General features: G+C 39.2%; 1 protein-coding gene across 1 annotated transcript in view; it reads right to left on the reverse strand.

Annotated features, from left to right (window-relative positions):
• LOC143038136 (protein ILRUN) overlaps positions 1 to 15441 on the reverse strand; it is a 51812-nt gene that overhangs the window by 12780 nt on the left and 23591 nt on the right. Inside the window, exon 4 of the mRNA XM_076207141.1 lies at positions 9703 to 10129. Coding sequence (XP_076063256.1) covers positions 9750 to 10129 — 380 coding nt within the window. The 3' untranslated portion in view covers positions 9703 to 9749. The remainder of the gene's footprint in view (positions 1 to 9702; positions 10130 to 15441) is intronic.

A 15441-nucleotide genomic window follows, 5' to 3' on the forward strand; every position in this document is an offset into this window, starting at 1 on the left:
CACGATCACTCCCTCCCTCCTCCTTTTCTTGGGTCCTCATAGATGACTGGTCATTCCTGCATCTTGCCCAATACCTAGGTCAGAATTATGCAGAAAGACACAGTACATCCACAGCAAGGCTGCTTCATTTAATCAGTAACCCCCCCTCTCCATTTCCTCATTCAGAAAAGAGAGAAGATGGGGAGAAATCCCTTCGGGCTGCGTCAAAATATCAGTTACACACACCACTCCCTAACCCCCACCCACCCACCCATTACCTCCCATGCATCACAGTATCATCCATACACAACCATTCTCCACTCACCCCTATCTTCTGTTTTCTCCTTTCCTTCCTCAATAAACATTCCCTCTTTCTCTATGCACCTTTCACCCCATCCATTAATCTTATCCTCAGTCATCCACTCATGTTCACTACCTCCACCTTCCACATTTCTTTTACTAATCTTTCTTCACTTGTTCTTTCCATGTGACCAAACCATCCTAATACCCTTTCATCAACCCCATCTCCTAACTCCTTTTCCACTCCTGCTCTCCTCCTCACCTCCTCCTTTCTCACACTATCCAGCCTAGTAACCCCTACCATACTTCTCAAACACATTTAAATCCTTCCTCTCTTATGTTCCATATTTCTTCCCCATACAGTGCTGTCGGCACAATCACCCCTTCATACAATCTCCTCTTAGCATACATTGCCAAATATCTATTTCTCATAACACTTTTTAATCCCCCAAGGCATTTACTTGCTTCTCTCAATCTACATTCTACCTCCACCTTCACTCCTCCCTTTCCTGCCACATGCACCCCCAAGTAAAAACAAAAACAAACAGAAATAATAGTGAAAGCAATGGAAAAGAGAGATAATTTTATTGCTTCTGTTCCCTCTTGTGGGTACCTGCAGCCCAAAGGTGTGTGCTAATGGCCAGGTTGGCCCATAAATCACCTGAAGACATTTTGTGCCGTTGTCTGTGCTGTATTAAGACTGGGCAACATAAGATATGCTCTATGAATTCTTTACGGTGTTTGCATCAGGGGCATAGTGAGTTTCTGGTCCAGTTCTGGGTTAATATTACATCTGACCTGGGTGATGGCTTACATAAAAGCAGGCTAGTGAGATTTATATGTTATGTAAATTAGGAGTATTTTCTTCTCTGGAGGACAAATGAGCACTTGAAAAATGATCTTGAACATCAAAGATAAATCTCCCAGCCAGCTATCTTCAAAACTTGTTAACACCCACATGTCAATCTGGAAGTGCAGCCAGGATCTGTCTCTATCAAATTCTGTTTTTTCTCCACCAGCCACCATCTGGCAACTCCTCTCCTCCTACTATATTGGTGACATAGACTGTTCCACATTAATATAACATACGACATTAATCCAGAGTTTTTCGCACGGAGATTTATGAAAAGCTCCAAGAACCAATGCCAGCCACTGAAGGGCTATGAGTTTCCAGTTAATGAAACCTGGGGCAACAATATCTTCTCTTCCTATTTTATATCAGGGGTTGCTTGTTTTGATATCTTGCTTGATCTTTCAGTGACTGTAATTTATGTGCAGGTTTTCTTTGGAAGTGTTGTGGGGTGCTGGGAGCTAGCTCTAGGATATTTGGGTAACCTGACTGCAGGGGTAGATATTTAATTCAATCTTGTGAACAGTGGTTGTTGTTGTTTCCTAGACTGTCAGGCTAAGCAGTCCCGTCCCCCTGAGGAATGCCATGGATGGAACAGTGTTTTCCCACAAAGCCCTTATAGAGTATATGTTGTGTTGTTGGCTAGAGTAATTGTGTACAATGAAAGTCCTGGTATGGAGGCGACTATTTCCTGGGATCACCCCTGGACCCCCAGCATGGAAGGAATTGGGGGCCAAGCTGTCACAACCCCTTGTGTATGGTATGAATCCCTGTGAACTAAGGTTGTGTGATGTTATGTCATGAATAAATGTGCTCAACAGATTCTCGGTACTAAGTACCAATCATTCTCATGCATAATAATACATACATACATATACCAAGGCTTCTTCCCCCTTACAAGGGGGGTAGCCAAAAAGAAAAAGGCATAATAATAATACATACATACATATGCCATGGGCTATTTCCCCTTTGCCAGAAGGTAGCTAAAGTCAAAAGGCATAATTCCACTCCCATCCGTCACCCCTCCCTTTCTATCACCTCGATTCCTCATGGATGACGGGTCATCCCTGCTTCTTGCCCATCGCCCTGGATCAGAAGCAATGCAGTAAGACACAGCACATCCACAGCAAGACTGCTTCATTTGATTGACCCCCCCTCCCCCCATCTCTGTCCCTGCAAGCAGAAACACTGAAGATGGGGAGAAATCCCTTCAGGCTGCATCAAAATATCATTCACACATAACCACTCTTTAACTCACCCCATCCCCCGCCCACTCCCTTCCATGAATCACAGTATCATCCATACAAAACCCTTCTCCACTCACCCCTATCTTCTACTTTCTTCCTTAATTCAACAGATATCCCCCTCTTGCTCAACACCTTTCACCACATCCATCCACCTCATCCTTGGTTGGCTCCTCATGTTCACTCCATCCACCTCTGCCTTCCATACGTCTTTTACTAATCTTTCTTCATTCTTTCCATGTGTCCAAACCATCCCAATACTTTTTTCAAAAACCCCATCTCACATCTCATCCTCCCCTGCTCTCCTCCTCACCTAGAGTTTTACTGGTTGGAAGGCTGCTGCCCCAAACTGGTTACAAATGCCCAATATCAACACAGTACAGACAGTATAAAATTTCTTCTATTAAGGGGCTTACAGTCTAACCTGGGCTTTACTGACAAATACATTGGTCACTCCATTTAACGAAGGAATACATTCTGGAACAGTCATAGTGTGAATTCACGTAAAGTGAATACTTAATTCAATGGGAAAAAATTGGGTAGAGTTTCTGGGTATATCCTTGAATGTACACAAACAATAACGTATTCCTTATTTTTACACAACAAATAAAGTACCACAATTCAAGGTAGTATATGATACAATAACCAATGTTGCAATAAGGGTGGCCCAAGATAAGTGTTGTCTTCATTTGCCTTGGGTATCTGGATAATTTCCTGCTTTTGCTCTTGATTTAAGTTACTTCTGTGGCTCTTTGCTCAAGGTTCAGCACTGGACAAAGGATATTTAGGTGGTGTGGTTAGAAAGTCAAAATACAAAAGGTAAAAAATCTCTGCAAGAGCAACAAGTGAGTCGAGAGTGAACACACAACCATGAATTACAACTGCCTATGTGATAGTGACTCTATGTGTGGCAGGAAGACTGTCAACTGGCTGACTCAATTGTAAGTTTATTGCAAAGCTAGTGCATGTGCTGCATGTTCAACCACACAAAGTCTCATAGTTGAAATTTTTACAGATAAAATGGGACTTGGTAGTAATGTGTGAATTTGTATACTTGGGAGACATATACTGGGAAACAAAAGTACCTTGGAGCTGCAGGTAAATAAGATGGAAAAGGAAGGGATGGGGAAGGTGCCCCAATTATGACAGCTTAACACCTGAATATTCTAAGGAGATACGAGTAGTTGTGAATGGGAAAAGAATGTGTAGCTGTCAGAATAAGCAAGAGGGAAAATGCAAATTAATGGGAAAAGAAGTGTAACTGTAGGTCTTAATATAGAGGGAAGCAACAAAATCTGCAAGGAAAAGGGAAAAATGAACAACACATGACAAAAAGTAGTGAAGAGAATGGAGGGAAGTAACAAAATCTGCAAGGAAAAGGGAAATTTGAACAACACATGACAAAAAGTAGTGAAGAGAATGGGATTGAATGCAATAATGGGAAAGTGGGTGATGGATGGAATAACAAAATGAAAAATGGAGGACACTGGCCAGTTATGTGCAGACAGCTGGTAGTAAGCAATACATTCTTCAAAACTGGATATATACATTACATTACTACCAAGAATGTTCTGTTAAAAGTCAAGGGAAGCAGTAATTATCTAATCATGCTGTAGCAAAAACAAAGGAGAGGTTGACAAAATAGATTACATGAAAATGAAGAGGAAGGTGATAAAGGTGGGGGACATGGAAACAGTAGACCGATACAAAATTAGAATAAAAAGAATTGTGGAAGGAAATATGAGGAAGATGATACAAAAGGTGATTGAGAGGTATCCACTGTCCATAATCAATCTATTGCCCCACGTCACACTTGCAGACAACCACTATCCCCTGGTAACTGGCAATGGCTTCTGGTTTGATCATTCAAGGAGGATATATTGTGCAGCTGTCTGGATAGGGTGAGAGCAAGGCAGTGTAGGATGAGGTGTTATCTCGTGTGGTGATTGCATCTAGTGCAATTAGAACCTGTGACCAGTCTAATTTTGTGCTGGTACTTCTTTAGTGCTTGTTGATGGCCTGTATGAAATTGTACCAGTATGATTCTGGCCTACTGGGGGAATGGTTTCTCAGTAGGGCTAAGGTCTGTGGGAGTTTGGTGTAGTACAGAGTTTGAGGTCTGCACTGGAGTACTTGCTTTTTGATTTGGGTGTTTATGTGCTTTTGTATGGATATGTTCTTGTGTACTGGGAAGAGATTATTGTAGGTATCTGTTATGATGCTCGAGTGATATGGTGGAATGCGTGGGTGGGATCAACGGCTCTTGTAGAGAATTGTGTGCCTATCATTTTCATGGCTGCCTTGGGTGGCCACCTTCCTTATAAGGGGAATGATGATGATGACGACATTCCTTAGAATGTCTGGCCAAGCAGTCCATTTCCCTGAGGAGCACCATTTCCCATATAGAGTATATGTTGTGTTGTTGGTGTGCATAATTGTGTACAATGCTGTCTTCCATAATGTGTTGAATAATATGGGGTGAAGTGTTACATTCTGGAGACATCCATGATGTGTTCATCCATCTGCCTCTTATAATTCAGAAAGGGGGAAGAAGTCTTTAGTATATAGGTAGATATAGATCGCATAAACACGGCAAAGGAAAGATAGACTGGAAGTGAAGCGTTTATTCCTGACGTTTCGTCTATTGACTTTCTCATAGGAATGAGCAGAGTTTATATACATGCTTTGCAGCTAAAGGGGGTATGTGGCGTAGAACGCTGTGTTCTGATTGGCCCGCTGAGACAGCCAATTGTGAAGCATGTATATAAACTCTGCACTTATCCAATATGCTCATTCCTTTGAGAAAGTCAATAAACAAAACGTCAGGAATAAACGCTTCACTTCCAGTCCTCCATGTTTCCTTTTCCATGTTTATGCAACTTGTTCACATAGACATAGATCATTTTCATGTGTTGTTCTCTGGGGAGAACCTTGGTTTTTGTGCAAGTAATTGGGATGGTTTTCGTGCACCTTGTTCTTCATGGGTGTCTTTTTGTACTGTCTATAGGATGTCTGTTTTCTTGATTGTTGTGAATCATGCTGGGAAGACATAGCCAACTGTGGTTCTTATGATTTGTTTATAAAATATAATTTGGGTTTCTTTCAGCTGGCCAAATCCTGTTCTTGCCTCTGACCTTTGTACATTCAATATCTCACTGCGAGGTCACATAACTGGACTACGAGACAACCAGATGTTAAACATGGGGACTATGATTTTTGTTCTTTTTGTATAGTGGTAAATGGTGTCAGTTCAATTTGATTGCTGGACATTTCTTTGGTTCATGTTTGTCAAGTGTTTTTTTTTTTACACTTGACAAACATGAGTGTTTTTATGCCTTTCCCTTTTTGGCTACCTCCCTTGGAAGGGGGAAAAAGCCTTGGTATATGTATGTATGTTTGTCAAGTATGGAATGTCACCAATGGTTTTTGAGGTAGGGCTGCTTATTTTGAGTCAGTCGCAGCTCTAGTTCACTAATGTGTTGGCAGGTGTTCTGTGGTTGCTGTGCCGAGCTATGATGGTCAGATAATCTGCATATATGAGCTTTGATGCTGTGCTCCAGGTTTGGGGTAAGAAGGTAACTTGTGAATAAGATGAACAATATTGATGGTAGCATAGCTCCTTGGGGGTCCCCACTGTACATTTTTTAGGTTCTCGATATGTGGTTGTTCTGAGTCACTCTCCATTCTCTGTCAGGCAGGAATTGCAATAATCTCTTTATTAATAGATTATGTCTAGGAACTGCTACAAAGGCTATGTATCTAATGCAGCCATTTCTATTCTATCTGGAAAAAATGAATGATTGAAACCCTTAGTACTCATTATGATGTTTGTGAGCATTCAATATATGTAGAAATGTGTACATGCTGAAAAGCCTGGTAGAGGAAGTAAAAGAACAATAACAACAATAAAGAATGAGAAGGAAAAGGAAAAAAAAAAGATAGTAGTATGACAATCAACCAAAAGAACAATAACAACGATAAAGAATGAGAAGGAAAAGGAAAAAAAAAAAGATAGTAGTATTACAATCAATCAATGTAGTGTCTGGGACAAATCCCTCTTGCAGGAAACCCATGGTTCCCAAAAAGGAAGATAATGCAAAAAAGAACAAATTACTAAAGAATTAATTAATTAATTAATTAAAAAAAAAAAAAAGGTCAAATAGACATTACAAATGAAATGCTATGTGGATTCTAAATAGTATTCCTCATCACATTTGAGAGAATCAGTTCTGGCTTGGAAAAAAGAAGTGTTGATGGGGAAGGAACAAATATGCGAGTTGGAGAATGTATTTATGTTAAAAGAAGGGCAACTGATTTTAGACAATTACTTCACAGGTCTCCTAAGCACAGATTATCAGAAGGTTGAAATGACAACACTACAATTACAAGGCTCTGGGAAGTGGAACTAGAGGCAAAGAAAGCATACAAATGAAAACTGAAAAGAAATGAAAACGACTGTGGGAAAACTTAATTAAAGTGAATTGTAAAGGGGAAAAAGCCTTTGGTATATGTATGTATGACATGCAAAGGAATGTAAACAACTGGATTCTCAGAGGTTTTTCAAAGTGGTGAAACAGAGAAAGAACGGTTCCTCGTGAATGGAGGAAAGCATGCATAGCAATTATGCATACAGGGAATACAGAATAGTGTGAAAAGAAAAGAAATTAGTTTGTTCGGCATCCTTAGGAAAATACATGCAGAACACTCATGGGACAAATGTGGAGACAAAAGTAAGGGAAAAGCAATATGGTTATGTAAAGGAAAAAACACACGAAGACCAGATACACTGAGGCAAATAGACAACATACAAATGACCAAGGATTTATATATCAAGAAAATGTGTAAGACAAAGTGGACAGAAGGGCACTATGGGGAATCTTGGATATATATATATATATATATATATATATATACACAGACGCTCCTCAACTTACGTTTTAGTTACGTTCCGAACGGCCGAATGTAAGTTGAAAATGAACGTAAGTTGTTACTGTACTATACATCCGTAAATTCTATTACCGTATCTTATAAAACACCGCTAAATCATTAATTATACACATAACATTGTAAAATAATAACATTAATTTCAAATAAATTCAATTCAAGCAACATAAATTGAGATGGTGGAGGAGGAGGGGGAGGGGGAGGGGGAGGAGGAGGAGGAGGAGGAGGAGGAGGAGGAGGAGGAGGAGGAGGAGGAGGAGGGGGAGGAGGAGGAGGAGGAGGAGGAGGGGGAGGAGGAGGAGGAGGATGAGGCAAGGCACGTTCAGTCTGTTGTTTGTGCCATGTAAACAATGGACGCAGCATAATGTGTAAGTATCGTTTGAACTACGGAGAGCTCGCTAAACTAAAAAATTCACTCAAAAAATTTTTGCTTACAATTTTTTTTAGTCAGTTCAAACGTAAAATCCAAAAAACGTAAAACGAATGAACGTAAGTAGAGGAGCGTCTGTGTATATATATATATACATACATATATATATATATAATTTACATGAGGTAAGAGTTAAGTTACCAAAGGCAGTATTGAGAGATGTGTTTTGTTGCCGATGACGTCTTTTATCCTTGAGGGCAATATTGCACTGAAGAAATGGAGTCAGAAGTGGTAAAGGAGAGATTTAGAGCGTGTAGCAGAAAGTAAGGGACAGCTGAACTTAAAGTAATAAGCATTCTTCTCAGAGTCGAGATCACTGAACAATGCATGCATAAAATTTGGAGAAACAACAGAATGGTTCAACAATTACGCAAAACCAAGGAAAGGATGTGTGATATCTCGGCAGTTGTTCACCATGTGAGGTGAAACTTATGCCAAGAGGATCTTACCTGAAGCCAAAATCATCACCTTTGCTCTCTGCTGAGGCAATCATGGCAAGTGGCAGTCACCAGTAGCCACTGAGAACTTGATCTCAGATTCATGCAGTTAGAAGAAGAGTTTAAAGCTCAGCATGTCACCATAACATGTTGTGCTTGCTGGACGGAATTATGAAGGAAATGGAAATGAGGCCAAAATAAATGCAGTGGTATTTGAGGAAGTACATAAAACATGGAACTGAGTCAAATTCTACATGCAGAAGATGTGGAGCTGTTGGTAGATGATGAAGCATTGCAGGAGCAGGAGCCATCTTTACAAAGATATATCATATAAGAAAACAAAACAGATGTCGGCATAAGTAACGAGAACAGAACAGATGAAGGAAATATCTCAATGGTCAGGAATGATAGTGGCAATTTTCTGATATTTTGGAGATATCAGAGTAAGTGGAACTGGAGGAGAAAGAAAAGAAAAAAATATATAAAGAAGGTAACTGAAACACTCAACAGTGTGGGCAAGATGATAACAGAAGCAAAGAAAGGAAAAAAAATATATGGAGAACATACTGGAATTTTTTTTACCCGTGGACAGTGGTAGTTGCATACTAAGAAAAAGTCACAGCAAAAACTGGACTACAGACTGCATACCTACATACATATGTTATATATATATATATATATATATATATATATATATATATCAGGGCTGCAGGGCTGTACCCTTGGGGTGGGGGGTTACAACTGTATCACCTCCATCGGATTTTATCAATTTTTTTATTTTCTGGTAACTCCCCCCACCAAATTTGTGGAGGGTACAGCCATATATATATATATATATATATATATATATATATATATATATATATATACATATGCATACTTACACCATAAACACACAAATGGGTAGGAAGGGGAGAGAGAGAAAAATGCTAAGATGATTTACATACAGTAAATAAAAGGATGCGGCAAGGAAGACCAAGCAGATGGAGTGGCAACATATGGAAAAGAAAGAAAGAGAGAGAGAAGGAAGGAATTAAGGAGGGGAAAAAAAAAAAAAAAAAAAAAAAAAAAAAAAGGAGAGAGAGAGAGACAGAGAGAGATAGAGGAGAAAGAGAATAACAATAAGTAAAGGTAGGTAGGGAAAGGACAGAAGGGATATATGAGAGAAAAGTATAAATTGAGAATTTTTTTTTGGGGGGGTAATTAAGGAAGTCCAAATACATCTTCATTTTGCTTTGTGTTCATATGCAGTGAGGAAAATGGTCCCATCCTTCCACTCATAATTTTGTTCTGGGAGGCTATGAAATCAACCCATGTATGTATATGTATATATAAACACAGACACCAACACACATACGCACACACACACACACACACACATATATATATATGTACATATATACATATACATACACTCATACATGTCCACACACCTAAACCCACATGTACAAATACTAGTATATACAATTATGCATGTATTATATTTGTATTTGTATATACAGATACAATGCTGCATACCTTTCTTCAATTTTTTTTTTAAAATGTCCCATTTAACTGAGGCACTACTAGCTCATCGTTTCATCACCATCTCTCTCAACTCCACCCTCTACAGCCGCCACCACTTGATCTTGATGTTGCTGCTGTAATTGCGGCTGCTCCAAGTAGAGTAGTTGTAATTTCTGCTCTTGTTCTTTAACTACCTGTTCCTGCTGTAGCTCTTGCTGGACATTATTTGTGTGGCCATTAAAAAGTTGAGTTTGAACCTGAGGTGTCGTCAGATCTGAGTTGGTTTGAAAGAGGCTGGGTGCGAACGGATTGTGTTGGGTACTGCTTGGGGCAGAAATGGAGGGATGCAGAGGGGACCCTAACTCCTTCAAGTTCACCATCTGTTGCATGAGTGCCAGGGTCCCACCAGAATCTACCTGGATTATTACCCATATTGCTTCTGTAAAGATAAATAAAAAAAATTAGAATTAATCGGTTTAAATTTATAAAACACATGTATCGCTATCCCCTTATAAGGGTGAAAGGAAATTTTGGTTTCTGTATATGACATACATACATATACCAATAGCTTTTTCCCCTTTACACGAGGGTAGCCAAAAAAAGGCATAGAAATCACTCCCACCCATTTCATTTCCCATATATTCCACTCCCCTCCACCCTCCTTCCTATCTTGGCACCACCTCGATGACGGGTCATTTAGAATTTTAAAAATTTAGAATTAATCAGTTTAAATTTATAAAACACACCTAATTACATGTATATATGGCTATCCCCTTATAAGGGCGAAAGAAAATTTTGGCTTCTGTGTATGAAATACATATACATACAATTCTTACACATACATACATATACCAAAGGCCTCTTCCCCCTTACACGGGGGGTAGCCAAAAAGAAAAAGGCATAGAAATCACTCCCACCCATTTCATTTCCCATATATTCCACTCCCCTCCACCCTCCTCTCTCCCTCCTATCTTGGCACCTCCTCTTACAGAGTTGAACAAATTTTGAGACTTAATTTCCTCACATGTGGCTAGACTGCATGATCTTGAGCAAAAACTTGAGCAAGAAAAGGAAACAAACCTGGCTTAGAAAACAGAGACTGATAAATTGAGAAGGAAAAATGAAACTTTGACAAATGGGAGAAAAAAATATTAACACCGTGGAGGAAAAAGAGGATAGGGCAACAACAAATAAGGAAAGGAGAGATGGAGTAATCTTTAAAGAGATCATGGAGCAACAACAGATAGCCTACAAGAAAGAATAGTCGTGAAAAAAAAAAAAAAAAAAAAAAAAAAAAAAAAAAAAAAAAAAAAAACTCTTGTCAGAGATGTTGTAGACAAGTCTTGAACCTTACTCTTTGGATGCCAAGAGGAATACAACCCCTCATGGAAGTTACACCACAAACAAGAAATGCAAATGATTAGGGAAATTATATCAACAACTCTAGGGAAGGATTTGGATGTAACAGACCACATTGTTAGCATGTATAGGTTAGGTATATATAAAAAAAACTTCACACATCAATTGAAAATAAAGGTCAAGTTGCAAGCCATGGCAAAAAAGTAATTAGCAAGTCTTGGAAGTTAGCATGAGAAGAAAAATTTAAAACATTTGGATTAGGAAAAATGCTAACGAAGAGGAATGAGCAAAGACATGAAAGCTCTTAAAGGAAGCTAAAGCCAAAAAATGATAGGAGGTCTGATGAAGAAAAACGTCTTTTTTTTTTTTTTTTTTTTTTTTGTGCTTGCAAGGAGAGATGGTGAGGAAATGGTTTCCAAGAAAACAGGGCAGTAGTATTGCAAAGGAAATTCTACAAAGAAACTTAGAATAGCATATGCTAATGTTGGTTTACTATTGCCTAGGTTGGAGATGAATGACTACTAAACCACTTCAGTACGAGTCAAATTCTCGCATGCAGCATCAGCTGCTAATGTATGATTCATCACACTACTTGCATTATAAAATATAAAATCAATGCTGTATTACTTGTTCACTTTTATTCTGAGTAATAATAAACAGAGAAGACATGATCAAACCAGTTCAGAGAATCCAAGGGAAAAAAAAAATATATATATATATATATATATATACATATACCAAAGGCTTTTCCCCCTACATGGGGGGTAGCCAAAAAGAAAAAGGCATAGAAACCACTCCTACCCATTCCATTTCCTATATATTCCACTCCCCTCCACCCTCCTCCCTCCCTCACACATATATAATATATATAATAAATATATATATCTTACCTCCCATACTCATCCCCAGACATCCACTTCTCATGACACTCCTCACTTCCCCCGCAGACTTCCCACACTATAATATACCTCCAACCCAACTCACCCACTCTCAACTTCAGTCCGCTCGTGACCTCAGCTAGAGACCTCGTTTTTCTGCACAGACACCGGCTAGTGAATACCTGTGAAGTTTATATCTCCGAATAGTGTTAAGTGATTGTGTTGTGTTTTTGTAATTGTATACGTATAGCGCTATACAGTTACAGATATAAGATAAAGTGCAGGGTTCTATTTAATTTCAAAACAGTTTTCTGTTACCGTATTCCAAAGGTAGGAGAAATAGTATAAGGTAAGCAGAGTAAGCTTCGCGTATTTAGTTTATTAGAGACCGCTTTGATTTTTTGTTGTTGTTGATTTGTATTTTCTCTTTGCCGTTTTTATTGCTAAAGGGGGAGCGAAATGGCTTGTGAAGGTTGCGTGAACCTAGAGGTCCGTCTCAGGATGTGTGAGGAGGAAATTCGGCTTCTCAGGAGTGCGCTCCGTGAGAAGAGTGAACCCTCCCCACAACCCAAAGAGCGTTCCACTTCTTCACCTACTGTCACTGCCATGAGCGAGTGGCGCTCCGTGGGGTCCCGTTTGTCGAGCCCGCGTTCGGTAGACGTGTGCCCTGTGGAGCAACCGCTGGCTCTAGTCAATCGTTTTGCTCTACTGGAGGATGAAGTGGCTGAAAACCAGGAGTTCTTGGTGGTGGGGGACTCCATGGTTCGAGGCTATGACGACATCCTGCAGCGAAAGACTAAGCGACGTTGCAAGCTTGTATGTCAACCGGGCCGTGGGATCGTTGATTGTACCCGGTCCATCAGGGAGCAAGGACGGAAGAACACGGTTACGATTGTACATACGGGTAGTAACGATGTAGGTAGGGTGAGATCAGAGGAGCTTGTTCGGAATTACAAGGTCCTCCTTCAGGAGATGAAGGAACGTGGGAGCCGTCACGTAGTCTGTGGGATCCTCCCGAGGATCTACGCAGGTTCGTGTTGGAACAGTAGAGCCATAGGGATCAATGATAGGATATCGCAGTTGTGCACACAATTGGGATACCACTTTCTTGATCCTTGGTATCTCTTTTCTAGGCGCCATGACCTTTACGCTTCTGATGGGATCCACCTTACCCGCAGAGGCAAAGATGTTCTTACAAACCTCATTGTGGGAGTTTGTAATGAACCAGCTCCTTTTTTAGGGTAGAAGGCCAAAGGGAAGGGGAAATAGAATGTACTTGGGAAAACAGTGTAGAGTATAGCATTAATGTAGAACAATGTACCAGTATAGGACAAAATATAATTTTAGGATATAATGTCGCTAGAGGACGAAATGTCACATTAGGATATAATGTCATAGGACAAAATGTCGCAATGGGATATAATGACAGTGGAGGACAAAAGATCACGATGAGAAGTAATGGTAAAGGAGAACAAAATATCACGATAGGATGTAATGATAATGGAGGAGAAAATATCACGGTAGGATATAATGTCATTGAAGGCCAAAATGTAATTTTAGGAAGGGATACCGGACAGAATGTCAATGAAGGCCAAAATATCATGATAGGATGTAATATCGCTAGAGGACGAAATGACACATTAGGATGTAATGTCTTAGGACAAAATGTCACAATGGGATGTAATGACAGTGGAGGACAAAAGATCACGATGGGAAATAATGATAGTGGAGAACAAAATATCACGATAGGATGTAATGATAATGGAGGAGAAAATATCACGGTAGGATATAATGTCAGTGAAGAACAAAATATAATTTTAGGAAGAGATACCGGACAGAATGTCAATGAAGGCCAAAATATCAAGATAGGATGTAATGACAGTGGAAGACAAAAGATCACGATGGGATGTAATTATAGTGGAGGAAAAAATATCACGGTAGGATATAATGTCACTGGAGGACAAAATATAATTTTAGAAAGGGATGCCAGACATAATGTCACTGAACGACGGGAGGCCGGCGTGGATCACGGTGACGTAGGGGGACAAAATGTACAAAATAGATCGGATGACCGTAATCGACCAGATGTCCGTGATGGGGGAAATGTTAATTTTGATAGGAGAAATGTTAATGAGGCATTGAATGTCAATGAAGGACCAAATAATAATAATATAGAGCAAGGCATAAATAAAAAACAAAATGATAATATAAGACATGATATTGAAACTCAAAATGTGGCAAAAAGAAATAATCAGGAGTTTCTTAAAACTATGTACTTTAATGCTCGTAGTATTAGGAACAAATTTCAAGAAATACAGGCGTATGTCAAAAGCGAAAATCTCGATATGATAGGAATAACTGAGACATGGTTAAATGGTACAGAGTTCGAAGCTGAATTTAATATTGCGGGATTTAAACACTTTCATCAGGATAGAAACCACAAGAAAGGTGGGGGTGTTCTATTGTACGTTAAAAACAATGTTCATGCTTGTGTTTTAGAGAAAGTGAAACAGGATGCATATGACAGTTTGTGGGTTGAGTTAACCCTAACAAATGGACAAAAAATGAATATAGGTGTAATATATAGGCCAAAGACATTATCATTAGCAGACGACAAACTGTTATTTCAAGAACTGTCTAGTTTCTGCAACCGGGATTTATTGATAATGGGTGATTTCAATTTTACTGACATTGATTGGATGACCCTTGAACATGGCCATATAGGTAGTCGCTTGATTGATTTTCTTGGTGACAATTACTTAATTCAGCATGTAAAAGAGCCCACAAGATATGGAAACTTACTCGATTTATTGATCACTAGCCGCGAAAGCATGGCAACTGATGTAGAAGTCGGTGAATCTGTTGCAAATAGCGATCACAACTTAGTCAGATTCAAACTCCTAAACAATTTTAGAATAGATACTTGTGCTTCTAAAATACCCGATTTCAGTAAAGCTCAGTTCATAGAACTACGTCAGGAGCTTCAGCTTACAGATTGGGAGGAAAAATTAAACGAAAGGCCTGTAGATCAGATGTGGGAAATATTTCAAAATACGCTCACTAAGATGATTCAAACTTACATTCCTTTTAAGGACAGACGTCCCCCAAATCAGGCTCGCCCAAAGTGGCTCGACAAAGAAACTGAAAAAAGTATTGCTAAAAAGAGACAGGCTTATAAGAAATATAAGTGCTCGGGTGCATCTAATGACTATGAAAGTTATGTATCAATACAGAGAGATTTAAAAAAGACAATAAGAAAAAGAAAACGACAATACGAAATGAACATCGCTGAGAAATCCAAAGAGAATCCCAAAGAATTCTATAGTTACATTAGAGATAAAAAGGTTGTTAGGAATCACATTGGTCCACTATTATCTGCTGACGGTCAACTTGAATATTCAAATGAAGGTATGTGTAATCTCTTAAACAATTATTTTAGCTCGGTATTCGTAAACGAAACACCTCAAAGTGAATTCCAAACTGAAACCTGTGAAAAGTCTGGGGTAAACTTACT

This window comes from Oratosquilla oratoria, chromosome 23 (genome assembly GCF_046742065.1).
Source record: "Oratosquilla oratoria isolate Oo_2021 chromosome 23, ASM4674206v1, whole genome shotgun sequence".
NCBI lineage: Eukaryota > Metazoa > Arthropoda > Malacostraca > Stomatopoda > Squillidae > Oratosquilla > Oratosquilla oratoria.